Below are 27,903 nucleotides of genomic sequence, written 5' to 3' on the forward strand. Positions count from 1 at the left end.
ATATGTTGTTCAATTGTCCTAGTCATGCTATCTATTGGCAGAGGGTTATGGAAAAGATAAGGATAGATTAGGAATAGCAGTTGGTCTTAACCCCTGCTCTATGCCTCTTGAATAGCCTAAAAGGAAAAAAGAGAATAGGCGGGAAGGAAGCCCAGTGGCTTAAGGTTGTGTCACTACAGCTAAGAGGGTCATACTGAAGCACTGGATGGGGGCGAACGAGCCAACCTCGTCTCAATGGTTCATGGCCCTATCAGAAACTGCCTCTTATGGATGTCTGACACACAGAATAAATGGGAAAATGGACACCTTTGCGAAAATCTGGACCCCATTTCTAACACAGATCAGTGCAGCGTGCACAAAGATTAACCTTATATATTCGTCAGTTAAAACAACCTATAGTGCACTGGGTTTATACGTCCATGTGCGTACGCAGTATGTTTGTATGCTTACAGTGTATGTGTTTATGTGTTTACGTGTGTATATATGTATATATATATTCATGTGTGTATGTATATGTATGTGTGCGTGTATGTATATATGTACGTATGTATATACAGAGTATATATCATATCCATTATCTATTCTTTTGGTCTATTATTAATTTTCCACATTAATGTATATCTCTTACAATCTGAATTTCATTTGTCCCTGCTGTTTATTTATACCTGCTTATTGTATACTTGGTCTTTAATTCCTTATCTATTTATTTATATTTTATTACTAATTAGTTTAATTTTTATTTTATAAAATGTATTTATGTGTGTATATATTTATGTAGATATATGTGTATGTGTGCATATATATATATTTGTGTGAATATCTTTCTGTATAACACACTTTTTTATGTATCTGTATCTACTTATGTAGAAGCGATTCACATTATTACACTATAGTATGTCGAAAAAAGTCATAGTACAGTATGTTAAGAAAAAAGTAATTGTAAAGTTTGTCAAAAAAGTCAAAGTATAGTATGACTAAAAAAGTTTAAAAAAAGTCATAGTATAGTAGGTCGAAAAAAATCATAATGAAGTCAAAGTATGGAAAAAATCCTGGTACAGTATGTTGAAAATATTATAGCATATCAAAAAGGAAAAAATGCCATAGTATAGAAGTCAAAATAGTCAGTGTATAGTAGGTAAAACAATAGAATGTCATAGAATGAAATAGCAAATGTAAAATGTCATAAAAATCCTAAAAAAGCCATAGTATAGTATGTGAAAAATCTGTTTCAAAAAGTGTTAATTCATCCAGCAGGCTCTAAAAAGCCAAACTTCACATTTGAATTTATATTTTGAAACCTGATGGTGGATTGTTAAAGCAGTGTTCTCCGGTACTTGAAGTTGACTCCTACATTTATTTATTAAATATTTTTAGAGCATAACATGTCTAATCATTTGTACTGAGAATTTAAAAGAACAGTGTGTAACATTTGGGGGGTTTATTGGCAGATATTGAATATTATATTCATAACTATGTTTAAATCAGTGTATAATCACCCAAAACTAAAAAAAAGTGGAGTCCAGACACTGGTGGTCGTGGTGATGTAGTGAGTCGTTGCATCCGATGATGAATGAGGAGCATGACTGTGATGCCGACTGGAGGTGAGTGGGGTGGAGGAGGGTCACATCTGATCGTGCTGAAATGACAACTGACAGCAGCTGAGAGGAGAACATTTTTAATGTTTGACAGCAACGATGTGATTGGCTTTAGGAAACCGTGGCAGACTCTGGTTGGTTAACTTTAAGTGAAACCCACAATCAGCTGATTGAGTAGTCACAGGGAGAGAGTGACTGGGATTATGAATGACAAGGGGCATAAAGATAGTCTTCCTGACTGATTTTACGCTAAGCTTCATATGGCACACTATATTGTTACTTTTTTATGGCATACTACACTATGACTTTTAAATCATTTTGTATGACACACTATATTATTATTTTGTTCCTGCAGTAGTGGAATAATTCAATAAATAAGACATTAATCTATAATCAGTCACAATGATGTCCCTTGAGTAGTAAAATATCTTATTGCTGAGGAGTGGATGTGACTTTCTTCAGACAGGTTTTTGTTTGTTTGCTCTTTAGACATTGGCACTGGGACATATTCTCCAATATGCATAATTTATTTTTATTTATGTCTACCAACATCGCATGTTGAATGTAATCTAGTCTATAATTGTTTCAGTTATAAAATTGCCTACTATAATTAGATAATTCTGCTTACAACAGCAACCTTAGAGTATTTAAGCAGTTGGAATGTGAAGTAATGACAGAATTACCATGGATCAGGACTGTTTGATCCAAATAACCAGTTGTAGGCTATAAAATGGGCCTACAGCTTTAACTGACTGGTTTTTGGCAGCCAGACGATCATCTTTTTGGAATAACAGAGGCAGCCTTTAAAGCTGAGTTACAGACAAAGTAATAGATTTCCCCCCAAAATAAACTCTCATAAATGTGCCTAGTGAAGAGGCACAGTTGACTGACTCATTTGAACTCAATTCAACAATGCCATTTATGGCAAGCTAATTTAAAGATCTTTACAAATTGATATCGATATTCCAACATGATCTCACATAACATCTCGCACGTTACATAAGCAAACTTAATTAAGATTGTGTGAACAACTTGATTATTCATCCACACAGTGAAGGAAAGCTTTGCTATTGCCAGACCATCAGTTATTAACACTGATTCACCAGATTTTGTAATGCACTGATGGCTTAATTTCACGTCCACAGAAAAGGAAGAAAATGCCTTTGCTGTGCTGTGATTGTAACACTGGTTAAGGAAATTGGGATATCTGGATTTTAAGTTTTTCAGAGAAACAAGCTGAGTAAAATGTATGTTACAGCTCGGCTGGCAACTGCTCCCCAAACAACACCACTTGTCCTGGTCTCCACAGGGAGCGATGTCCATGGGGCACCCGCTCCCCACGGTTCAAGTGCAGTACATTACTGCTCCGGTAACGTAACTGGCGGCTAGAAACACTACTACCCCTTGGTCCTGCTCCATCACCACTGGGACTCCGGAGACTGCCCCCAGTCAAGCTTAACTTCCCTAGATCCTAATGGGAGCTAGACAGAGCCCCGGCCAGCTTCAAGTAATGAACCTACTGAGCTGGGCTGTTGTTGCCACGCTCTATAACCCTATGAAATCAGGCTTGCAAATAGATTCGACATCCTGGATCTGCAGGAGTTCCCAGGCTTTACCAAGACTAGAGAGGGCCCGCAGAGCCTGTATGAGGCTGTACATCCAGAGGTAAGTGGGGCTTGTAAGCTGTTCAATAGCATGCATGGACCCCGCACATCTACTGCCCTCCCTCTGGTTCTCCAACATACTCTGCGGGCCCTTGCTTGAATCGTCATGTGGAGCGTCAGAGAGCTCCAGTGAGCTAACAGCAGGGTCTGTGAGCCTGACTGTCCGACTGGAAAGCTATGTTCCAGAAAACATTGGGGCAAATTTTCGATTCTCCATCTTTGTTTTTCAAATTGCCAATATTTGAACTCTACATAGTTGATTTCTCGCTTCCAAATGTATCAGAAGTGAGTTTAATGATGAAAAAGCATTTGAAACTGTAAAAATAAGAACAACGGTTCTAGGTGCCTCTCTCTGGACAATGGGAACAAAAACTTGAGTTGCCGTGGCTGATTCGCTCTTCCCCAGCTTAACATCATAGCTCGGCTTAGCATTTAGCAGCAAGTAAAGCCAATCAGAGGCAGAGTAGGGGCAAGTCTTCCAGCAGACATCCTGGGTAAGCACCTGCACATGCGCAGAACGGATCGAGCTGCTGGAACGGATCGGGCAATGACAGAAACCAACCATGCCATCAGGCAAGTTCTATGACCGGAATTTACCAGTCCGTTAGAGACTGATGTTCCTTGGGTCCCAGTTCCTATCTGATTGATGGGAAAACTGATAATCAAATATATCTTGATGGTGTGGCCTTTTTACATGACCTTCACTCTGGCCCAATCGCTGACAATCACAAAATCCCTGATCCTGAACTAGCTTTAAGCTATATAACCAATGTTTTAAACTCTGTTTTAGATGAGCATGCACTTTTTAAAAATACAACAAAATGCAGCTACAATCCCTGGTTAACTGCTTATTTTTGTTCAAGAAACAAAGCATGGGCTCTGGCTGTGACGCACCAAAGACTGTTGTCACTGGCTTACCTTTAAAGCTGAAATGGACTATCATCTTTTATAACCCAAGTACATTCTGGAAATTAGTTAAATCTACCTCTAACAACTCTTGAACTGATCGATATGGCTGTGTATTCTTCTTTAATTACTATTTAGTTAAAGTTGTCTCTATCACATAGTGTAGGCATATGTATACCTCGGCACTATTATGTGTGTGTGTGTGTGTGTGTTGTGTGTGTGTGTGTGTGTGTGTGTGTGTGTGTGTGTGTGTGTGTGTGTGTGTGTGTGTGTGTGTGTGTGTGTGTGTGTGTGTGTGTGCGCGTGTAGTCCATTGTCCATCTTTGTGAGGTCCAACTTCTATACTTGTGATATCGTTGAAACTTTTTTTGAAGTGCATTCACATCTCAAGGAGCTCTCATGGTAAGGAAAGCCCACACATATACATTTCAATAACAATCCCTTAGCATCTTGCCAACAAATTTTAAGTTGAGAAACCATCTGAAAATACCATGATAGGCTGTATGGCATTTGTTTTAACCTGACTCTTGGTTGGGCCTTACAGCATAATTTCAAACACTGTCGGATACGTAAACCAAGGGCTGTTGACATATTTCTTGTAAAGGGCTTTTACCACACAACACATTTTGACAAAAAGCACCTTTGCAAATAATTAAAGGGATGACTGAATACCATATGGCTGCTTCAGCTCAGGGTCCTTGTATCGTACATTCACAATGTTATACTGGGACACTTTAATAGCCATCGATAATGTCAATAATTACACCTGGCCTTTCCTGCTATGACAAGTTGTAGCTTAATGTCTGCTGTGAAAAAGGCCTATTGTGAAAACTATACAGGGTTAAGTGGCACTGCCACATGTTGAATGCAACTTTGCTTTTGCAGTTTTTTTTAAAAGTAATTACAACTACTCCTACTTTAAATAAAATGTATTTTAACTCATACATTCACCCACATTAATATGATACAGTACAAAATCTAATCTAAATAAAAAAATCACAATCATTTCAAGTTTTTCGGGCATTAAAGTTCATTAAAGAGATATTTGGGAGTAAAATCTCTGGGAAAACATGGTTTGTGGTGTGACCGCACAATCTGTAGGAAATAAAAAGTTGGATGTTTTGTTATTTTGGTGCCTCTGCCTGTCCACGGTGACGTTGTCGGTAGCGCAACCATTTTGGTATTTATTCTAATGAGTGTTCGTATTGACCAATGACAGCGCTACTCAGATAATCCTCAGCCAATCGGTAGGCGACGCTGTGACTCACCAAATAAGGAGAGACAGCACCAAATAAGGAAACATTGTATCTCTTTATAAGGAGGGAAGTAGATCCTGTGTAGCTATATTACTCCGCTGTCGTAAATGCTGTTAAAAACATAGATGGTTTTACGCGTCGCTCAATCATGAGGACATAGATATTGCGTTTTAGATGCAGAGAAAATTAGCATTTGGATGCTAACAGGCCGACACTAGCGTCATTTTCAGCTTACAAGGCGGACTACGTAACATGGCGGACCGACATCGAAGGCGCTCTTCGCGTTTTCCTTTTTGAGAAAGTGCTCGGAGTTTTGGTAATAGAGGAGGAGGGTGAACCAAACCGAGCCGGGTTGAAGGGTCTTGGGGGTAGCATCACTTTCGAAAGTTTGTCACGGTTATTTCCTGGAGTCTCCAAATCTCCAAACTGCTCTGGTTTGTTTACGTTTTGTGGCCCAGGCGTGTAGCCTATGCGTGTTATCAGCCATTTACGAAACACCGCGCTCCGGCTCTTCTAGCTGGTGTTTAGAGACTCGCCTCAGTCGCCTCAATATAATGTTACCGAGCCGGATCGGATCGGCACCATCTGGAAACGGGTCAGCTTCAGGCAGAGGTAACACGGGACACGGTTCGGGGATTGTCGGTAGCGGGATCCGTCCCGTTTTAATCAGAGCAGGGCAAGCTTTACCGGGAGTCAGCGAGGGTGCCGGGAGACAGGGGGACAGGGACGCCGTCGGGATGCTGGGGTCTAACGGTCCAGGGGGGTCGAGAGTGGCGAGACCGGGGAACGGGACCGGGGTGACCACTCTGCAGACCGCCGTCCAGGGCAACATGGTGGGGCTAAACACCGGGGTTGTGTTGCCGCACGGAGCCAGGTACGACCCGGACAGAGAGAGCGCTCCTCTGTGCAGCGGCTCGGATAATGACTCGGACTCCGGAGACGATGATGACCCAGTGGGTTCACTCGGGGACAGCAGGAGAGGGGTGAAACGGGAGCGAGGGGAGATGGAGGCTGTGGTGACGGGGCAGGAGGTGGGAATACCTCCCGGAGGTTACGGCATGGTGCCCGGGGGGTCGCGGGGGCAAAGCCGGGGAAGAAAACACGTGGGCGCGTAAAGATAAAGATGGAATTTATTGACAACAAGTTGAGACGTTACACCACCTTCAGCAAGAGGAAGACTGGTATTATGAAGAAGGTGAGTCGGGTGATTTCCTTGGGATCTCATTCAACTACAGTAACATTTGATCTGAGTGTCACTTCAGTCTTGTTTGGTCTTGATATACTGCACTAACCTATAATACATGGTTTGTGAATGCATCCATTCATGGAATTAACCTTTTATAAGCTGTAGAACCATCACATCAGTGGCAAAATAGACCTACTACACCCACTATTTTTTATATATATATATATATATATATATATATATATATATATATATATATATATATAAAATAGTGGGCCTACAATATATTTAGTGGTGTTTGACCTGCAGTAAATCTTATAGCAGTTCAATTATGTACAAAAACAATTGGGGCACTAACTAGCTCACTGGATGTGAAGGAGTCAGAACAGTCATGACACGCAATTGGCTTTAAATAGACTTGAGCAAATGACAATTCTATTTATGCCCATGCTCACCCCAACGATCACACACACACACACATGGCCTGACACACAGATTTCCAGATAAACCAACGCACTCGTTCATGCACTTATACACAGGAAGGTAGGCCTCGAACTGTTGGAAGTAGTTCCCATCAGTAGCCCTCAGTGCACACAGGCTGTTCCCTCTGTCACTGTGAACCAGGGCTTTGCTTGCAGGCTGCAGCCATGCGGTGTTGAGCAGCAGCGGGCATGTAGTTGCCAACAGCTGACTAAACCCCAGGGAAACCAGATCAGAGGACAGTCAAAGAGCACTCAAACAGAAGAAAGAAGCCAGGGACTGTCTGTGCATGCATTATGGCACTGTACATTGCGATACAAGCGTCCAGCCTCTTACAGAGATGACTTGTCTTGGTTTCAGTTTTGTTAGCTGGGTCTGGCACAGAAGCAGTTGACATTAAAGACCACAGAACCCGCTCCATGGTGGTCTTAATTGCCTCCACTGAGTTGAGTACCAAAGCAATATTAAACTGGAAATCCACAACCAAGCACCCGATTGGTGCCATGATAAAGTATTGCTATGTGGCATTTTGCATTAAGGAATCTAAAGTTGATTATTTGGAGACGAGGTTAGCTGTTAACCAGAGGCACAGCAGTTGTTTTGTTGCTGACTTGGTTTCATTATGACCCTAAATAAACACAATGCTTTATTGTTGTGCAAGAGTCTTCATTTGTTACTTTGAAGCGCACATAGTGTGTATTCTGCTTTATTTCTCTTTCTTTTTTTTTTATGTATCCCAGACTGTTGTCGTGGAAACTGAGGTGTCGTTATGTAGGCTCTTGGCAACATGAACACTATTTGACAAACTGTGCAAATAGAGATTTTTGGAATTGTTGCCTACACTATGTCAGCCATCACAGAAAATTGAGAGGTGGGTGGAGTGGGAAGATTCATAGTAGACTGGTCTCAAACTGGTTTCTAGGATGAGCCTATAGTTTAATTTTGAAGGATGCGGGGAGTGAATCATCGGCCGGGGAGTTTGTTCTCTTCTCATAAATTCTTCAGATTACGTGCATGCAAATAATCGCACAATACAATTTGTGACGTCAATTTAAGGGCACGACATAACTCAATTATTGCTTGTGGTTCCATATTTTTTACAGCAAAGGGCATGTTTTCATGTTTTCTTTTTTTTTTTCTATGCTGTATTGGCTGTTTTCATGGCAGACCTTGTTATTGTCATACCAGGAAAAGCACAGATGTAATTTATAACATACATTTTGGCTCCTCTCCATTTAAGTGCCTCAATACACCATGCAGGTGAGCCAACGTGCACAATACCAAGTCTCTGAAACTTGCTCACCTAAATGGAATGCAGCCATTAAATTTGTATTTTTAAACCTTTTTCTCATATGATATGTGTAGTATGAGTCAGTTTTTTGATTGATAGACAATGAATCAGCAAAATTTATAAATTGTTCGTCAAACATTATCTGGCTCCAGCTCTTTAATTTGGTGATTTTTAAATTAGTAATTTAGGGTTTTGAACAGGTGACCAGACAAAACAAGCAATTGAAGACACTGCCTTGGACTTCAGGAACTAAAAACTATTAAATATTATATACTGAGTGATGAACTGAAAAAATTAAGGATAAATACATAATGCAAGTTATCATTAGTTTAGCGTTGGGCAATATATTGATATTATATCGATATCGAGATATGAGATTCTGATATGAGCAGTCCATCACAATTTCCTGGAGCCTAAAGTGACATATTCAAATACCTTGATTTGTCTCAATAGCCATCTAAAATCCAAAGTTACTCAATTTACATTGATATAAACGCACCAAATCTTCTCTCCCCCCAACCTGCCAACCCCCACTGTGGGCAACTGACTCAACGTTACAACAACAGAAGTTGTTGAGGTAGTTCCAGGGACTTTAACAAGCAACTGTATAGTCACAAGGCCACTAGTGTTTTAACTGCTAAAAGGACACCTGAAGAATATACCGTTCTTGTTTTGAATTGCACAACTTTACAACATTATTACACGTTTGCCGCAATCTATGTCTTCTCCTTCTTTATTTGATCTGTAGGCTTGACCAGGAAGTTATGTATGACAAAGGGACCAATTACAGCCAGAGTAATTGGCACTTTGCAGCCATGAATATTTATGAGAAAATCAGCAGAGCAAGGAAACTTATTAAAGCATTATGGGGGTCTAGATTGTGCCGCCACCTTGCACATTTAAGGTGACAAATTAGTCCTTTCCTGCCTTGGATGTTGGCCAAACATCAGACTGTTGTTAGAGACTCCTCTGCAGCTGCTGCAGAGCTAATCAAGGGAGATGGTAGTAGAGGAGGATGACTGGGGCTGTGTAGTTCATTACCTACTTCTGTAATGCTACATTAACAGGTGGAGAGGTGAATTGTGCAGCTAGAAAATCATTTTAACACAGTTCTTCAATACACACACATCAAAAACCTCTTTTATAATTAAGGTTTGAAGTGCTCAGGGGAAACAATTGCGTTGAAGAATTCAGCCACTATAGCAGTAGCTGCTCATCATTAGCCTTTCTGTGCTCTGTCATCATATTATTGCACACAAAAGACAATTCCACAATCAGCTTCGGCATGTAACCCACATAAAGAGGATTGGACTGATAGGGCCCATAATGAACACAGTGTTTGAGCATGATGGAGTGGACCAGTTTGAATGCATGGTTTCATAACAGCTCAATAAAAGCCTTTAATTTGAATGCGATTTGTCGTCTCCTCCTGCGCGTCAGCTCACAATGACACATCTATCAGCCAGCTCTGACTGTACTGCGCTCACCAAGGTGATGGTAATGGCACTGTGCCATCACAGCACCAGAAGAATCCTCCACATAAGTTATGACTCATTAAGATAAAAAGGCTTTCTCAGGAGTTCAATCTGAGTGCACCATCGGCGTCTGCTTGCTCCTGTGTGCGTGCATGCGTGGCTGTGTGAGTGTGATGGAGTTGAATCTCATTGTGCTTTGCTTTTACACTGAGGAGTTTGAATTTGAGTGTGTGTGTTTGTGTGTGCGTGCGCACGCTGTATAATGAATGACAAGGGCGCAGACTGATGGTGGCCTCATGTTGCACATTCAGCTACCTCCGGGTGTTGAGAATGATTCTTTATGTCCTCCGTCAAGACCGGGTTACTGCAGCTCTCCCCCTGCTTATGCAAGCCAGCCCCCTAGTCCACAATCAGCCTCTCAGCTATATCACACCCTCTATTCTGGGAGCCTTATCTCATGTTATTTTAGCTTAATTTGTGCTCTACGTCAGAGTTCACTACAGGGGTATTTTTGGTTTCTAGTTGTTTTCTTGGCTAGGTTACATTTTCCCAGAGGTTCACTTTTTGGATTCTCTTACTGTATATTCCCTTTCCAGTAGTAATTCAAGCCCCATTTTGGTGAAGCTTATCTTTCTGATGTTTGAATTAAAGCCCGACTCTTTGCCCATCCTGTCATATACTCTAATTGTCTTCTGTCTCTTTCCCAGGCCTATGAACTCTCCACCCTGACGGGGACCCAGGTTCTACTGCTTGTGGCCAGCGAGACGGGTCACGTCTACACGTTTGCCACCCGCAAACTCCAACCCATGATCACAAGTGAAACGGGCAAAGCTCTGATCCAGACATGCCTCAACTCGCCGGACTCGCCGCCGCGCTCCGACCCCTCCACGGACCAGCGCATGAGTGCCACGGGCTTCGAGGAGACGGACCTCACCTATCAGGTGTCTGAGTCGGAGAGCATGGGCGACACAAAGGTTAGAATCAAAAAGTGGAAAGGAGACAACAATTTAGATAACACTCCATCTCTTTTTGAACACCGTAGCGAGGCGGGAGATGTGAATTCCCATTGAATCCACTCATTTATAACCCTGTCCCCACAGCCTATTTCCCCTGCTTTAAAAAAACAGTGGTACTTGACTTAAAGTTTTTGTGACTCACTGTCTGCTCTCTAGTGGAGACATGAATTGCAAAATATAATAAAAACGATAAAGCACCATACAGAGTAACAAATTGATATAGTGGGAAATCTCTCCAGAAAAGGCTAGACAGGCACACGAAGAGAGCTAATAAATCAAACCCACTAGCAGCTGTGGAAAATAATCTTTGTCCTATTGTAAACAGTTTTGAACTATTGCCTTGTTCTATGGAAGGCCTCTGTTTTGGCTTGTGGTTTGGTTCTAAGCACAGTCATTTTTTTAATGAAACCAAAAAGTCCTCGTAGTCCTTTTCAAAGGGGCTCTAAAGCGAAGGGTGAGCCAGATAAGATGTAGGGTATTATCCCACTCACTAAAGGGAGTTGTCTACCCTTTACCTTTCTGACCTCTCATCCAGGAAAGCCTCGTAACACTCTCAAAAGATAAATCACAGCAGGTCTGGGTTGTGTTATGTGATGAGAAACACGCAACCTGCTGCATGGACTACTTTGGTGTTTATCTTTGATTTTGTGACTGAGCTGTCTTGTGCTCATGGACGAAACACTGATTGTAAACAGAACTTAAATTACTGAAAATATTTGTACATCAGACATTTTGTGCCCTTTTCAAACTCGCTAACCTTCTAAAAATTGTCATGACTTAAATAAGTGGAGTTTAGGATGGGAAGTTTAAAAAAAAAAAAAAAAAAAAAAAAAAAAAAGATGAAACTGAAATCTTCATGCTCATTTTTAGTTTGCTGCATGACCTCCTTACGTCCTCAATGAAAAGCTGCAGTTTGCGTCCTTGTATTTTCTACCACATTACTGCAAGGGTTCTTAAACCTGAGTTCTTTGAGATCTTGAAGCGAAGCGATAAATTCATCAGCAGACACGGTTCACTGTCCACAACGCCGTGCAGTTGCGTGCTGGAAGCTGAGATTCCCTCCGCTCACTGTTTACACGGCTTAAGTACGCCCCTTTTTGAAGACGGACACTTCCAGGCCTGTTTGCCTGCGTGCTGTTTTAACAAGGCACCAACTAACACCTACCACACACCGTCAAGGATGGGAGATCAACCTTTGCATGTAAAGCCACTGCCATGCCCGCTCTGCTCATTGATAAAAATTTGATTCTGCCTCTGTTGCCATATATGGTATGGTTTCCCTGCCTGTTCTCTTGGCTGAGGCCCCTCACATTCCTTATAAGCTGCAGCTGTCTTTGGAGTCCTGTGATCCCCCCACCCCCCGAACCCACCCCCACTCATTTAGTGATATGGAGGGGAGGTAAGGATGTAGATATGAGCGGCTGGAATGGAAACATTTGAGCGATATTTTACGTCCCGTTTATTATGTGACGTCTATTTAGGTGGCTGTCGGTGATGCTGTGACCTTTGCCCCCGCTGAAATTATGAGTGTGGGAGACCAGCATGGGCCCTCTGAGCCCAGCTCACGGAGGGACACCCTAAAAATGGTCATTACGTGATTCATGTCAGAATCAGCGCAGTTATGGTTGGGGAAATGGCAGGTTTATACGCTGGCCTCAGATTCAAGGGGTTCATTTCTGTGCAGTAGGTCTGATGCATGGTCGGCGCGTGCACCTCTGTAGCGTCTGGACACTATTCATCAAGAGAGCAGTATGTCATACATACAGTGCAAGCTAGTCTAAACAGTTTGGAGTTTGCAATGGCTAGTGGGGGCAAGCTGAGGACATTTTGGAGAAGCAAAAGTAAAAGGGTTAGAAGATAAGAGTTGTGTATTTTGTTCTTATTATAATAGATAGCTGGTCCAAGCTCTGGTAAAGTGGAGTTTGATTGATGTTTTCTTATTATGTGCCCATATCTGCCAATACAGAGTACTGATTTTATAACTGGCATCTAGTGATCAGAAATGTAATATTATGTATAAGAATTGCTGTGGTGCTAGCCCACTGTGACTGAATTCATGTACATTTCTTTTGCTTTTGGTGCCGATACGCCAAAATCAAAGGCCAACAAAGCCATCCTACAATGTTGACAACATGATGGCTGCTCTTGTAATCCTAAATCTCCTCCTATCAAAATACATTTTAAGTCGTTTAATGGATCTTGCAGTGTAAGAGTCATGCTTCATATCATCCAACAACTTATTTCATAGTTGATGGCTTTGTTTGATTGGTTGTTAAAGTTTGAGATGGAAAAGGCTGTAAGTTACATTAATAGGGCTGAACTATCTTGTTTTTGTCTTGGTTGACTAAAATTTAGATTAGTAACTTACATTTTTTTATAACATTTTATAAATGCTGAATTACTTATTTCCAAGAAACTTATGAGCACATCTCTGATAAACACAAGAATTAAAACTTGGGATGGTAATCATGAGAAACTAGCAAGAGCGCACCTCATTTGAAAAATGATCCAATGGGAAAGCCCCGCCCAGTGTTGCTCTCTCGCCTCCTCTTTCCAACTAAAGGAGCTAGCGGGCCTCCCTCCAAAGCTACTCCCAAAATTATTATTATGAACGTAAACAACAAACATGGCTAGTGTTGGTACTCGCAGCTGTTAAGCTAGCAGCTTCTGGAAGGTTCCGGTGAAGAGCAATGAGTGCACAGGCAGAATACGCACGGCAAGGCAGGTAGGTAGACAGGCAGGCTGCCCGTTCCAATGATTATATTTGGGCCGAATGAAATGATTGGACGGGCTTATTAAAGTCCTGCGACAGCCACATATACGGTATTTTTTTCTTTCTGGGCCGGAGCATTTGATTCATTGATTGTTGTTAGGATGTAAGGAGGGTTTCAACCAAAATATCAAATATCATAACCCTGCTTTTAAAGCGGAGCCTTTGCATGATTCTTTCTGGAGAAACTCAGTTTTACAGATCTGTCATTTAAATCCACTAATATATTTAGTTGAAAAAAATCATAAATCTGATGCAATCGAGCTGGCGTGAATTGATTCTTGGGCCAATGTCACCAGGTCTAAATCGGGAACTGAAAACTGAGCTCTAATAATGTGATCTAGCCGTCAGGGATGTCAGAATGAAGAGCAAGGGATTCTTTCTAGAAACATCGACTCAGTCCAGAGCCTCTGGCTTAAATGTGTTAAAATAATACAACATTAAGTTTTAAGTTGCATGACTGGAAAACCCTGGCTTTTTTATTGTTATTGCTCTCACAACACACATTTAGTACTTAAAACCAACAGCTGAAGGCAACAAGTTCAAGAATGTTCTCTAAGGGCTGTGGAAATGCATTCTGGGAAATGCAATTTCTGACATAAAGGTGAATGAGGAAGGTCAAGGGAGAAGGGGTTACACCAAAAATGAATACTAATATTTCACAAAGATGGTACATTTGTAATTATTGTGGCATGCCCCAGCAGATCTTTGGATGGTTGTTGCTTCTGTGGCTTCTTTTTGATATTAGACGTGCCTACAGTACAGATGTTTTTATGCTTTTGGGGTTATTTTTGGAAGGGGATTGCAAATCCCACAACTCATGTTTGCTTAGAGGATCTAGCTTAAGACAGAATTCTCAGTAACTCAAAGTCACTTCTGGTTTTCCCCTCCTCTTCCCTCTCTCCTTTCCTCCCTTACTCCATCTCTTTCTCTCTCTCTTCCATGCTGCTCTGACTTTCAGTGCTATTGCTGTTGTTATCTTGGTGAAGTCTGTTTGTTGCTCTCCTGCTCATTAGCACAGAGCACATTGTCTTTGTCGCTGTAATGTTGCAAGCAAAACGTCCGGACTAAAGTCTCTGTCCAGACCAACAGCTGACATGTTTGTTTTCCTTGCATTGTGGCTCTTTGGATGTCTGACAGCCTCTTTTATTTAACATTTTGCATGCGTATACATGTTTATGAAGTTGAATTGGTCTGAAAGTGATTTGATAATTAATTCCCAGTCTTCAATGAAGAACTGTACTTGAAAAGAAAGTATTGAAACATTTTTTTGTATCTGTCTTCCTGTCTTAACTGCTGTTGTAAGGGCAGAGCAGTGGCTTGAAGTAGGTGACAAGAGAGAATCAGTGAGATAATGGAAAGTTAATTAACTTGTTAGATAATGCGCTCTTATCACAAGGGTGCTCCTAAACAGACCTAGAGCGAGGTTGTGTTGTTGGAGGGATTCTGACGGTGTCTGCAGGGAGAGCAGCACCCCACCCCCCACCCCCCTTATTTTACAGCAAGCAACTGGACAGGTCAGCCGCCATTGGCTGCACCTCCTCCACTTGGGCTGCCTTGCCTTTTTTAGCAGTCCCAAATGGAGCTGCAAATTCCATGGTGCTGGCAGGGTGACAGACGGGGAGATGGGAGCCAGCAAATGGGAGATTAGATGAGGGCCAGCCACCAGTAAACTGCACAATGGGCTCTCCAACCAACACTGGATGAGCCTGCCAGTTGTCACCTTCAATTTGGAATGATTAATTCCTCATGAAGAGGGAGTCATTGGTGTCCTGCTCTTTTTAATTACTCTCTCATTTCCTGTTACTTTAAAACGGGGTCTATCGTGTGATGTCTGTGAATGTGAGGAGGGCAATGGAGGCTTTTATTCTTTTACCATATATAGAACCCTTACTAACGCCCATAATTTGGAAACCAGCATAATGAAAGGACCTTTACAGAGGTTTAAGAAAATGTCTATTCACTTTTGTGTTTTTCTTGCACCACTACACCACTACAAACCAAAAACAAAACTAGAATTATTGATTATGGTGATGTCTCTATCTATTGAACTCGATCTCCGGATCCTTTTTAATATTAAGATTTCACATAAATTCATAGGAGAGGTAGGATAATGTTTGAGATCTCTTCATTGCTGGAGTAAAACATTGTTTCTCTCTTGCGAAATGAATTACTTAGCATGTTATTGGGGGGGGGGGGGGTCACTGAGTTGCTGTGCAGAGTCCAGAGGATTCATTGCTTATTCCAGAATACCATACGACTATAAATTGTGGCCTCATTTGTTACGTTCTGGTATCTCATTATACAAATTGCCGTGTTTCCTCAGGTCGGTTCCTGTTTCTTTTTCAAAATGAGGAGAGTAGTGTGGTTGATTTAAAAACAAACTGGGTATCTGTGATACAACTTGAAGAAATCTAAACCAGCTTTTGGATTGTGAAAGAAATCTAATCACCTTTTTCATCTCAGGCTGATACCAACAAACCCTATATTGTAATCATTCAGAGTATCCAACAAGTATGCATATATATTATTTTATAATGTAGGGCTGCAACTCACTATTGCATTCACTATCAATTCATTTACCTATTATTTTTGCTGAATTAGTAGGTTAATTGTTTGGCAAAATAGCCGTAAAAAAAATATGACGAACCCAATGTGACGTCCTCAAATTGCTTGTGTTTTCTGACCAGAGTCCAAAATGTATAGTTTCATATGACATAAGGCAAAGAAAAGCAGATATTAAGAAGCTAGAGGACATGTTTGGAACTTTTTTGCTTTAAACATAACTTTCATGATCAAAATAGCTGCAAATTAAGAACAACGGATCAATCAACAGCTTGTTTCACAAATGGATGGATCACTGGATTGTAATATATATACTATTCAGACTTCAACTCCATTTGCATATTATAGTGAAAGGGGTTAACTTTCAGTGATGGAAATGATATGATGCTCAGTGTGTAAGACTGAATCAAAAGGAGATGGAGTTAAGGAGGAGATGACAGTGCTGAGAATTGGCTAGACCTCTTCTCTGAAGGAATGCATTACACCACTGAAGCCTATGTTTACTATGCACTGCCTTGACTCTGAACTAAAAGCCAGCGTTGTTTATAGACTGGCCAGTTGAACACAAGACACGTGGAGATGGTCAAACAAAGCAGTAGGTCAGTGGAAGCTCGCTATATAGGTCGCAGAGATAGTGGCAGAATGAGGTTACCACATTGAAATCTGGATGATCAATCAGTGAAGCCAAACCTTCTGTTCATGTTGGATCTGAGTAGAAATGTGACAGGAAAGCAAGATCTAGGGATGGGACGGTATAAGATTCAATCACGTATCACAATTAAAAAAAAACAACAACTCACAAGTCGACCGTGGTGAATTTCCATTAACAGGATAATCGTAAATATTGTTGCAAAAATGACGTAAGAAATCGGTCATGCTCTTTATCTTTATAGAGAACTGAAAAAGACTTATAAGACATACAGGGATTATTATGTAAGAAAGAACTCCCAATAATATATATATATATATATATATATATATATATATTTATATATTTAATATATATATATATATATATATATATATATATATTTAATTTAGTTTAATTGCTTTTATAATGGTGATATGTAATTTGGCTGTAGGTAGGCACAACTACATTTTCAGTTTTCTCTCTTTTGTTGCATTTTTATGATTTTAAGTAATTCATATATATATATATATATCTATCTCCATCCTTTATTTATGCAGGGGGACCTTATGAATTATGATTACCCTATATAAGATAAATAGTTTTTTAGTAAAAGGGATGTCACTCAAAAAATATATTTATGTGATAATGTAAGGTGATTCCAGTGTGTCATTTTAAGATTTTTAAGCATATTTTGAAAATCATAATATCGTGAATCACAATTATTTTGTCCTGGATAATTGTTACATGACATTTTCATATTGTCCCATGCCTAGCAAGAGCAGCCATTTTTTTTCTCTCCATTGAACGGTGCAATAGGGGAAAAGTTGGAACACTAAGAGCCATATTGTCTTTTCTTATGATGGTACAAGGTGAAGCATCTCAGTGAATTCAGTCGTTACTGTATGAACCCAATGCTGAGAACTGCTAAAAGTCAAATGGCTGCTGCCTGTTCACTCACGTGGCCTCCTGCTGCCTCAGCTGGCCTGGAAAGGGTTAATTCCCCCCTCAGAGGTGCTCATGTTTCCCGCCAGCTGTCTGTACCCTCAGCTGTTTGTACTCTCGCCCCTATCCTGTCCCCAAACCTCACACAGGTCTGAGTCTGCCTCGCCTGCCGCACACAGACGCACACACTCTGCTACTACTGCTGCTTTAAAAAGTGCTCCTTGCTACCAAACCACTGTGATGGTCCAAACACTGCTCACTTTCTTGAGTTCGAGTGAACATTAATGAAACAAATATCATTTCAATAAAACATTAAAAAGTGTCCTGGGAGAATGAAGACGTGGTTACAACTGTGTCATGGTCTAACTGTCAGCAATCACTCTGTGATAAGTGACTGGCCTGATGGTTGTACAGTGAATGGATTACATATTGTTCTTGGGTGAATTTATTCAGTTTTCCCTCTTGGTTGAAAGGGAAGAACAACTGCGAGGCCTCTGTGTGGCCCTCCCTCTTTGACTTTCCAGCTGCTGTTTAACTAAAGAGGTAAAGGACCTTGGACTGTCGGAGCCCCTCAGCAGGGCCTGGATCTGAGCTGCAGACGAGCTAACTTACTGTGAAGTTTTGTTTTGTTGACTCAGAGCGGCTTGTGAAAAAAACCAACAACACTTCATTAACCATCTGTACGTCACGAGGGCCAGAAAAGTCTTTAATGAAAGATTACACACTTGATGATGTTAATCCTTGGCTTCTTTTTACCTCATTAAATAAAATCATTGCAGTGAGCCATGCTTGCAGACTATCTTTGATAATAAAAGCAGACTGGGATGTGGCTAAAAACTGTGAGCTAATACTTCCAGTAGTTTGCTCCACTGACATGTTTGCATCTTGGTATGTGTGTGGAAGGTCTTATCAGTGGAGTCAATGTTGGATCATCCACCTCTCACCCATGTAATCAGTCACATATAAAAACCAATAGTGCTCTGCTAGAAGAGGTTGCTCTAGCCTGCTTCTATGCTACCTTTCTGTTATTCATAATGAATGGGCCTTTTCAGAATTTAAAGCTTTTAGGATGTTGCACACCTCTTTCACTTGCCTGCTCATTGTAAGCATGTTTGTTGTGACACATGGCTGTGTTTCCATATAATAAGCCTAATTCACTCAGCTCATCTGTTATACTGCCGCACCGTTTCGAGTGCTCTGCGTCTATGACACAATAGCTTTATTCCAATTCCGAGGCTCGATCCTCCAATGACATGGCCTGTCATCTATGCTGACATGGCCAGCATAGACCTCAGAGAACCTGAGGTCTATGCTGAAAGTGCATTTTCTCCACAAATAATATGGTCTAGGTCTGCTTTTCAATGGGGAAACTGATTTCCCAAATACAGGGGTTTACATTGCAAGTTGTAAAATTGTACTTCAACACATCTCAAGCCCAGATAACCCTGATGAAATTCATCATAGATACTCAAATCTTGGATTTAGGAGTTCAGAATGCATTATGGCATACAGAGGACTGCAAAGGATACCGGCTGCGTCCTACAAACTCATCCCCCAAAAAGCTGCATTTGTTTGACACATGTGGAGGAGCCTTTGAAATGAAAATCTGTTACAATGTCCTCTGTACCAACAGCATATGTATCCGTGTTGCACCTGTGATCACATCCTTATTAACAGAAACCCATAGGTGATATTCTGCCTTTATTGCTGTTTCTTAGCCGCGTCTCTGTATCTAATCAGACCCTCAAAGAACATTGAACCCACTGGAACAGGCAAACTCCATATGCCTTCTAAAGTGTAAGCTCGTTCCCAGTCTGCTATTACAGATCATTAGTATCAAGTGTATAAGTGCGTAGAAACGGGCATGGTGGGTTTAGATGTGCTTTACAGTCCCGGCCAAACGCCTACCCTGCTCTTATCGTGCAGCCCACTCACCAACACATCCTGCTCTGCTGTTCAATGGATGTTAACATTAGCGTATGCTGCTACATCTCAGCATCCATTGATTTTAAGTTTACTTGAGCATCTAATCTGCCTGAGTTCTATACATTTTACTGTGGATATTACATGGTCAGTTAGTTGTTCACAAAATGTGCAGAAATTATGTTTTTTTTACTCTACAATAGAGTCTGTTCGAGCACTGGTTGAATCTTAATTGAAGCCGGTATAGATGATGAATGGAGTATTGTTATATAACATTGTTATAGGATGTGTGTTTCCTAATAAGTGTTGAGTCGCCATTCTATACTGAATTTCCTACATTCAATGATGACAATTGACAAGGTATTTTTTTTCTCGGACTTAAATACTCTTTTTAGACATGAAAAGGAAATTGCTCCCTGCATTGCAAATTATTTTAAATGTGGTTGCAATTAAAGAAGTCCCAGCCTGTTTCTCTACCTTGTTTATGTCATTTTGCCTTAGTCTATAAAAATCCAAGTATACAATTCTCCACTTACTCATGCTTAAAGAAGAAAATGACCCATTAATTGTGTTGTTTAGGTGTTCTCATGTGAAACTCTTCTGATCTTGCTTTTTCAGTCACTGGGATAAATAGGTTTTTGGCAAAGTAGAGCACAAACTAGCGCATAAATTGGCAATACTAGCAACTGATGATGTCATCAGGGTTATAATAGACTACAGAGTTACAAACTGAAGATGTGGGGATTATTCTTTGACTCTTGAAATTTCTGGCATGGTGTTCATCTATTTATTGCAGTTTATTAATAACTTCTATTGTTTTTATGCACTCTACATATCTTCACACTTTCTTGCACATTGTACTGCAACTGCTGCACAACAAATTTCCTAGGGATGAATCAGGTTTCCCCTCAACTCCGTTGCCTTCTCCCTTGACAGAAACCAGTACTGATTTAATTTCATTAAATGATCACCCCCTCTGTCTTTCTAATCAAAGTGCATGTTTTCTCCCAAAGGATACACTGAAGCCAACGTTCACGGTGGCCAGCCTACCGGGCAGTACCAGCAGCGCCCAGTGCACGGTACCCACCACCTCCACCACCATGCAGGTGAGCAGCGGCTCTTCGTTTCCCATCACCAACTACCTGGCGCCCGTCTCGGCCAGCGGCAACATCAGCGCCAACGGTACTGTCCTCAAGACCACCGGAGCCTCCGCGGGGGTCATGCAGCTGCCCAGTGGCTTCACTTTCATGCCCGGTATGTAGGAGTGCAAAAATATTGGGTGCTTTTATCTCAATTTCCCAAGCTCTGTTACAATTCTTTATCATTTTTGTTCTGGTTTGTTAATCTTAACTTCATCCTTAAGAATTGAACTGACGCTTCTAGGTCTCCATGTTTTGGTAATGTCACTGGTGTCTATCTTATTAGCTAATTAGAATTTGAATGGCAGTGTGCCGTAACCTCAGCTGTCTTGAAGTGTTCATGCCCCGCTCTCATCACACAACAGCCCCTTATAGCCAGTCATCAACACTCGACAGTCTTGGGTTTTACAAAGCCTTTAGTATCCAGAAAAGCCACGTCTATTTGTCACTGGCTCTGCCTTTGATTGTCACTTGGGGACAGGAATAATTAGGTGAGTAGGGACACAATAGACCTGGCAATGAGGGATGACGAACATGGCCCGTAATTAGTCATGAATATTCAATGAGGGATCGGTGGCTGAAATTATAATTGCGTACTTTATGGAGCGGGAGCTTTGTGACGGAGTGGTCCTGAACTAGACATGACCCTTCATTAAGGGGGGACTTCACAGATGCACTCTTAAACACAAGGGATCTCTTACTGCACCAACTCAATGAGGACACTGGGGCAGCAGGCTCTGGTTTGAGATCCTAAATTGGCTTTCCCCGGTAATTATTCATTACACCTCCTTTTCATGGTGGATGTACTGGGAAATAGTGGGGGCGTCAAAGTACAGCGTGGGGATGCCAAGAGGTCACCATCCCCCCCCCCCCCAAAGACATGAAGAATATTTGAATTTCACGATAATTGAATTAGATATTATCCTATCTGTATGAGGAGATCAGGGCTTTGGAGCATTTATTGGGACTGTCCATGACAAGAACAATTTCAAAAGGCTGGTTGACACTTAAATGCTTACTGGTGCAACGTTTTTCTACAGTACCGTATTTTCCGCACTATAAGGCGCACTTAAAAGCCTTTAATTTTCGCAAAAAACAACAGTGCGCCTTATAATCCGGAGCGCTTTATATATGGATTAATTCTGGTTGTGCTGACTGACCTCGAAGCGATTTTGTGTGGTACACGGCGCTCTGTCAAAATGTTTTAGTACGACTTTGGTAAACTACAAAGCCGCACCGCAGCAGCATCACGGCCACCGTAGTCAGGAGCGTCGCGGAGTAATACATACTGTGCTTCACCATAATATTACAGTGTGTGTGTATAAGGACCCAACATGGCTCCTGTCAAGAGACACGCTTACGACGCGGACTGAACACTCAAGGCTGTCAGTCACGCAGTAGAACATGGGAATAGAGCAGCTGCGAGAAATTCAACATTAATGAATCAATGGTACGGAAGTGGAGGAAGTTTGACTGACTGACTGTTTTGTTTCGCTTAATGCGCCTTATAGTCCGGTGCGCCTTATATATGAAAAAAGATCGAAAATAGACCATTCATTGACAGTGCGCCTTATAATCCAGTGCGCCCTATAGTGCGGAAAATACGGTATATGTTTTTTGTCTGTGTTGAAGTTGTGAATCCGAATAGGCCCAGCGCTCGTCAGTGTTATATATATTCTAAGTACCGACAATAATGTCGCTAATTAATTGTTGCAGTAGCGTTTGCTCGTCTGTGCACTGCCACAGCTGAACAGACAGACACACGAGGCCCACTAATTGGTGCTGTGTGTTATTTTGACTGACAGCTGAAGGACAGCCAGGCAGCGTCTCTGTCCCTTTTACCCCCCCCTCCATCTTTCCCCTCCTTCTGCAACCTTGTCTCTCACCAACCCACTTTTTCCCCTCCCTCCCTCCCTCCCTCCCTCTCTCTCTCGCTCTCTCCCTTTCTCCTCCTCACCACCTGTCTGGCACATAGCAGCAGTGCCAGGTGGAACAACACACCCTCCCACACTAAAAACCTCCTCAGCTGACAGCTTGAAAGGGCCGGCCCACCCTACTGCAGCAACTGTTTATGGAGCATGTGACCAAATGTGAGGGTGTAACTCCAGAGTCATGTTCAGAATTGAAATGTCTGCCATTTGGAGAAAGACTACGATTTGATAATAGAATTTGAAATAAATCATGCAACAATTGAAGGATTTAAATGTCCATATGCCAAGCCAACCACTTGATTACCCTTTAAAAAAAAAAAAAAAAAAAAAAAAAGTCATGTAGTGTGTGTCACTTGGCTGAGCAGCCATCGATGTATAAAACCATGTATTATTTTCACCGACAAAAGCGTTAAACTTTAATTGATGTTAATGTTATGTTTAATGTAACATCAGTGACAGTTTTTGCGTCTAACCTTAAAATTAAAACCACCCATATTCCTGCTTGCTTTGTTGTAAAGCTTTATGTTATCTTCCCAAGGATGTGGAACTTGCCAAATGGAAATAATATGAAATATTTGTGTGAAGCATGTAAATGTAAAAAAACAACAACAACCTTACATCCCTAGCTTAACAGGACTACACTTGTACAACTAAGTTAATAGCGCTTTTCCAACCTGTACTATCCTTTTGTATTTAGTCTCATCTCCCTCTGTATGTGTGTGTGTGCCCCTCCAGCAGGCACTACTTTCCCCCCTGGCACCCCCACCATTCCTCTGAGCCAGCTGCAGCAGCACTCCCTGGCCCTCCAGGGGCAGCATGGTCAGGCCCTGGCTGCCGCCCCGCAGACACAGCAGGGACAGCAGGCTGTCTTCCGCTTCCCTGCTGCTGTCTCCCTCACAGGTGACCCACTCTTCCACGACTGTGCCTGCTTATGCTAATCACAATCACATCTTCGTAAAGCCGCTTCTGCTGCTAGTACTGCTAATGCTACCTCTTATGCTATGACTGCTAATCATGCACCTAATGATAGGATTACTAATGCTGCTTGGACGACAACTTCCTCTACCTCGGCTAATAGCACTGCAAACGTTTCTACTGCCAGAGCTGCCATATGGCTCCACCCACTGCTGCAGTCCCACATACTCCTACTGCAACCACCACTACTCCCTGTGTGGGATGTTCGATGACTTACTATAGTTTGCTGATGCCCTCTGTTTTTCTTCAGGAGCAGGGGTTCCCCAGCAGCTCCAGGCTATCCAGGTACACCACAACACCCAGTCCACCTCCAACAGTGACAGCAGCCTCGACATCTGCCACACCTCCACAAACTCCACCGGTAGGTCAGATCTTCTCTCTGAAGAAAGACCATGTTGTCCTGTCTGGATTAGGATTTGTAGTTCCATTTTTAAAAACCGTGAACATTAGTGCTCAAGATGGTGGAAAGAGTTTACCAGAAAATATCAAGTGCAGTGACCAACATGCATGTAATTTAATAATGACCTACAGTAGCATTGTTGAAGTTTTACTGAAGAATTTTCACAACAGAATTTTTGTTTGTACACAGCAAATGCAAGTACACAGCATCTCGGTGGGTGAAAATGAGGCCCTACTATGTGTCTGAAATTAGTAGATTTTTTATATAATAATAATAATACCCTTTAAATTGTGTTGTGTTTTTCCAGCTTGCACAATTTTTCATTCTGGTCCTCTTTGGAATGAGTTGTGTCCTCCAGAAAGGTGTTATTGTGCATTAGTAGGACTTAGCGGTTGAATTTAGATACATATTAAGCGCCATCTGCTGGCCAACACACCTCTTGTCCTCTAGAGTGGCATTTGCTTTCTCTCACTCCCCTGCTCTCTTTCCAGCGACGGTGAGTCTCCCAGCAACCATCGTCACCTCGTCAGTGCCAACGTCTGTTGCGGGTCACATGATGTACCCCAGTCAGCACACAGTGATGTACGCCTCCACGCCGGGGCTGACCGACGGGGGGCTGGCTGTGCTCAACGCCTTCTCCCAGGGCACCTCGGCCATGCAGGTGTCCCACGCACAGGCCCAAGACTCAGGTGAGACACTAGACAACACATGGTGAAAAATATTATTTACCGACAGATGTGGATTCATTTGTAATTTGTCCATTATTTCAAATTGACATATTGATAGAGTTTACCAATGATGAAGCCTTTCTTTTTTCCTCCCCAGGTGCTGTCCCTCAGGTGTTCCTCACAGCACCTCCAGGCACGGTGCAGATCCCCGTCTCTGCGGTGCAGCTTCACCCAGTACGGCAAGATCTGCATTTTACAAGTGAAACTCTCATACTCCCTATGCAACCAGCATGCCACGTGACCGCACTAATGCATCCTAACTGAGCACTGGCACACTGAGGCCGCAGGGTTTTTAACCTGTTGCCCTTTTTTGGGGGGATGAATGTGAATGATCAGCTGGTAGCTTGTTTTACCTGTGACTTTAAGGAAAATACACATGCAATATACTTAACAAAACACCACCGTAGCAGTGCATGGGAATCAAAACTAGTTGTTTTTTTTATTTCACTATAGAAAGTCCAGTCTTATGAAGAAAATAATTGGGAATTCCTTTCTGTAAATTTGTTTAAAATATTTAGGTAATTTATTTATTTATAGATTTCTTTTTTCTTTTTTTTTTAATGTCTTTTAAAAAATTGCAGCTATCCTTATGGTCTAAATTGCACTCTACAGAATATGATTTCATAAGTAAAGTACATTACAGCAAAACAAACATCAGAATATATTACAGCATTAAACCACTCCTTGACAAACAGCATGTAGTGTAGCAGTGTTTCCATCTGTGCAGGGTGCTGTGATGACTTGTGATTGGCTGTCCCGTCTCCTGACGTAGCCATGTTGTGTTCCAGATGGTGATTGGTCAGCAGTCGAGCGGCAGCAGCAGTAACCTGACGGAGCTCCAGGTGGTCAACTTGGACGCAGCACAGAACTCAAAGAGCGACTGACGGACGGCTGGAGCTGTTTAACGCGGCAGATCCAGTGACATGGACGGACAGACTTGTATACATCTCTATTTATTGATGCCTTCCTACAGAGTTTCACATTACACTTGGGAATGTGACTTTAAAATACATCTATACACAGAATCAAGGGCATATGTGTGGCTGACCCGTATACAGTATGTTTTGGTATATATATATATATAAATATAATATATATATATATATATATTCGCAAATGCATAGGAAATATATTACGACATCTATCATCGGAACCTATTTTCTATGCCGTTATTTTTTCTGTGTGAGTGTGTTTTTTTTTTCGAAAATGTGTTATTTCATGTACACACACACTGCGAGGTGCCGCAGATTCACACCAGCCAAAGAGACATTTGTTTGTCTGAATGTTCCAGTGTGAGCAACTTGTGCACAAGCGTGTGTCTGTGTGCGCGCATATCTGGGGTTTGTAAATGGGTGGGGAGACGTTTATTGACTTAAAAAAAGAGACATTAGGAAATGTACATAGTTTTTTTTATTTTTATTGATAACTTGTATTTTTAGCCTGGTTTAGTTTGTGCAACGGCATGTAGTTGTTTTTTTTACGTAGTGGTTTTGTATGTACATGAAAATGATTTGCTTGAAAATGAATTATTTACATGTATATGTAAATTAATTTAATATACCATCATATGTTGATATATTGTCATGCTGTTGGGAGTTTTCACTTCAAGATGGAGAAAGAACGCTGGATGTTTTTCTACATGTTTTGTTTGTGACATTTGTAGGACCGTCCCTCAAACAGGATCTAGTATCTGGGTCACAACATGTAGAACATAAGATAATTATGATTTACTGTTAACATAGACTTTTTACTTTAGCTGGGAAGGTTCCAGTGCAGATGGCATCATCATTTAGCATGACATCGGTTTTGCATGTGAGGTTTCCTAATGGAGCCCTGATCTGGCACTTTCTAAGTGTGAAAACTGTTAAAACTATGACAATCTGATGGAAATTTAATTTCTCACCTTTTGACAAACTGCTATCTTATTTTCACCTGTCTACACACAGCCATGCAGTACAATTCTGAGATTTTTTTTAAACATAACTATTAACATCCTTTAAGTGATTTTTATTGCCACACTTGTTGACTTAATACTTATATGGGTAACAAACCTGAGTGTGCCAAACAGGTTTTCATGACATATATATATATATGAACTCTATGTTTAAAAAGCAATCCATTGCCTCCACTTGACTGCAGAACGTCAATGTTATGATGCTATTACTGACTTGAGTCAGGGCGATGGACACAAATCTCTTGTTTAACAAGACACTGTATAGAATTGGCAATTCCACTTCAATACTGCAATTAATGCATTGTTTCTTTGTATGGAAGCACTCTGTTATTCAGTGCAGTTTAAATGCTGTAGTGTTACAACAGTAATGAGTGAATATTTTTGTACGAACATGGATCTCTTATTTAGGAAAAGTGACTTCAGGTGCTTTAAAATGTTGATATACTCCTTTAACAACAACTGTTAAGACCCTAGCTGACTGCAATCTCAGTGTGTATCTCAGCAATCATTAAGAATGAGAGAGTTACGAGACTGAGAGCCTTCTTTCTGCACCATAGTGCCTCTGTTAACCACGGCTAAATCACTGCTAGGCATGGGAAACGTAGGATCTACTTATTTCAAGACCACCTTACATGACTTTATGTACAATCCTCTGCTGTTAGATTTTTTTCGACTCATTTCTACAGAATTAGCTGGATGACTGAGCATGCTGGCTTGAAGCCAAAGAGAATGTGACAGAGGATAACGTACCCATGCCGACTGCTGTACAGTTATTCACTGGCAAGAGGTCATTTTCACGCTCGCTCGATGTTTGCTGGTCTGCTCCTGTACATGTCATGTCATCCTAAAAGGGTTTTTATTGTGTAGGAAATGTACAGGTTAATGACATTCAATGCCCCCATATTATCTGGTGATTTTTTCAAAAGTGTTATTTTAAAAAGGAGATTATTGAACAGAATTTGTGGTTTTCACCTTGTCATTGAGAGAAATGGTTATTTTATGTATTTTAGTTTTGTTGTACAGACATTTTGTAATAAAAACATGATGAAACACAAAGAAACGTTTAAATAATGACC

The 27,903-nt window shown here is 41.3% G+C and overlaps 1 protein-coding gene across 1 annotated transcript; it reads left to right on the forward strand.

Annotated features, from left to right (window-relative positions):
- Nucleotides 1–5,492: 5,492 nt before the first annotated feature.
- srfb (serum response factor b) lies at nucleotides 5,493–27,901 on the forward strand. Its single transcript, XM_054599706.1, is given in 8 exon segments — nucleotides 5,493–6,489; nucleotides 6,492–6,616; nucleotides 10,561–10,827; nucleotides 20,714–20,954; nucleotides 23,996–24,106; nucleotides 24,637–24,834; nucleotides 24,971–25,047; nucleotides 25,662–27,901. Coding segments are annotated over 8 exon segments (1,629 nt in total). The 5' UTR covers nucleotides 5,493–5,975; the 3' UTR covers nucleotides 25,758–27,901.
- The last annotated feature ends 2 nt before the right edge of the window (nucleotides 27,902–27,903 follow it).

The sequence above is a fragment of the Anoplopoma fimbria genome, chromosome 6 (genome assembly GCF_027596085.1).
Source record: "Anoplopoma fimbria isolate UVic2021 breed Golden Eagle Sablefish chromosome 6, Afim_UVic_2022, whole genome shotgun sequence".
In the NCBI taxonomy this organism is placed as follows: domain Eukaryota; kingdom Metazoa; phylum Chordata; class Actinopteri; order Perciformes; family Anoplopomatidae; genus Anoplopoma; species Anoplopoma fimbria.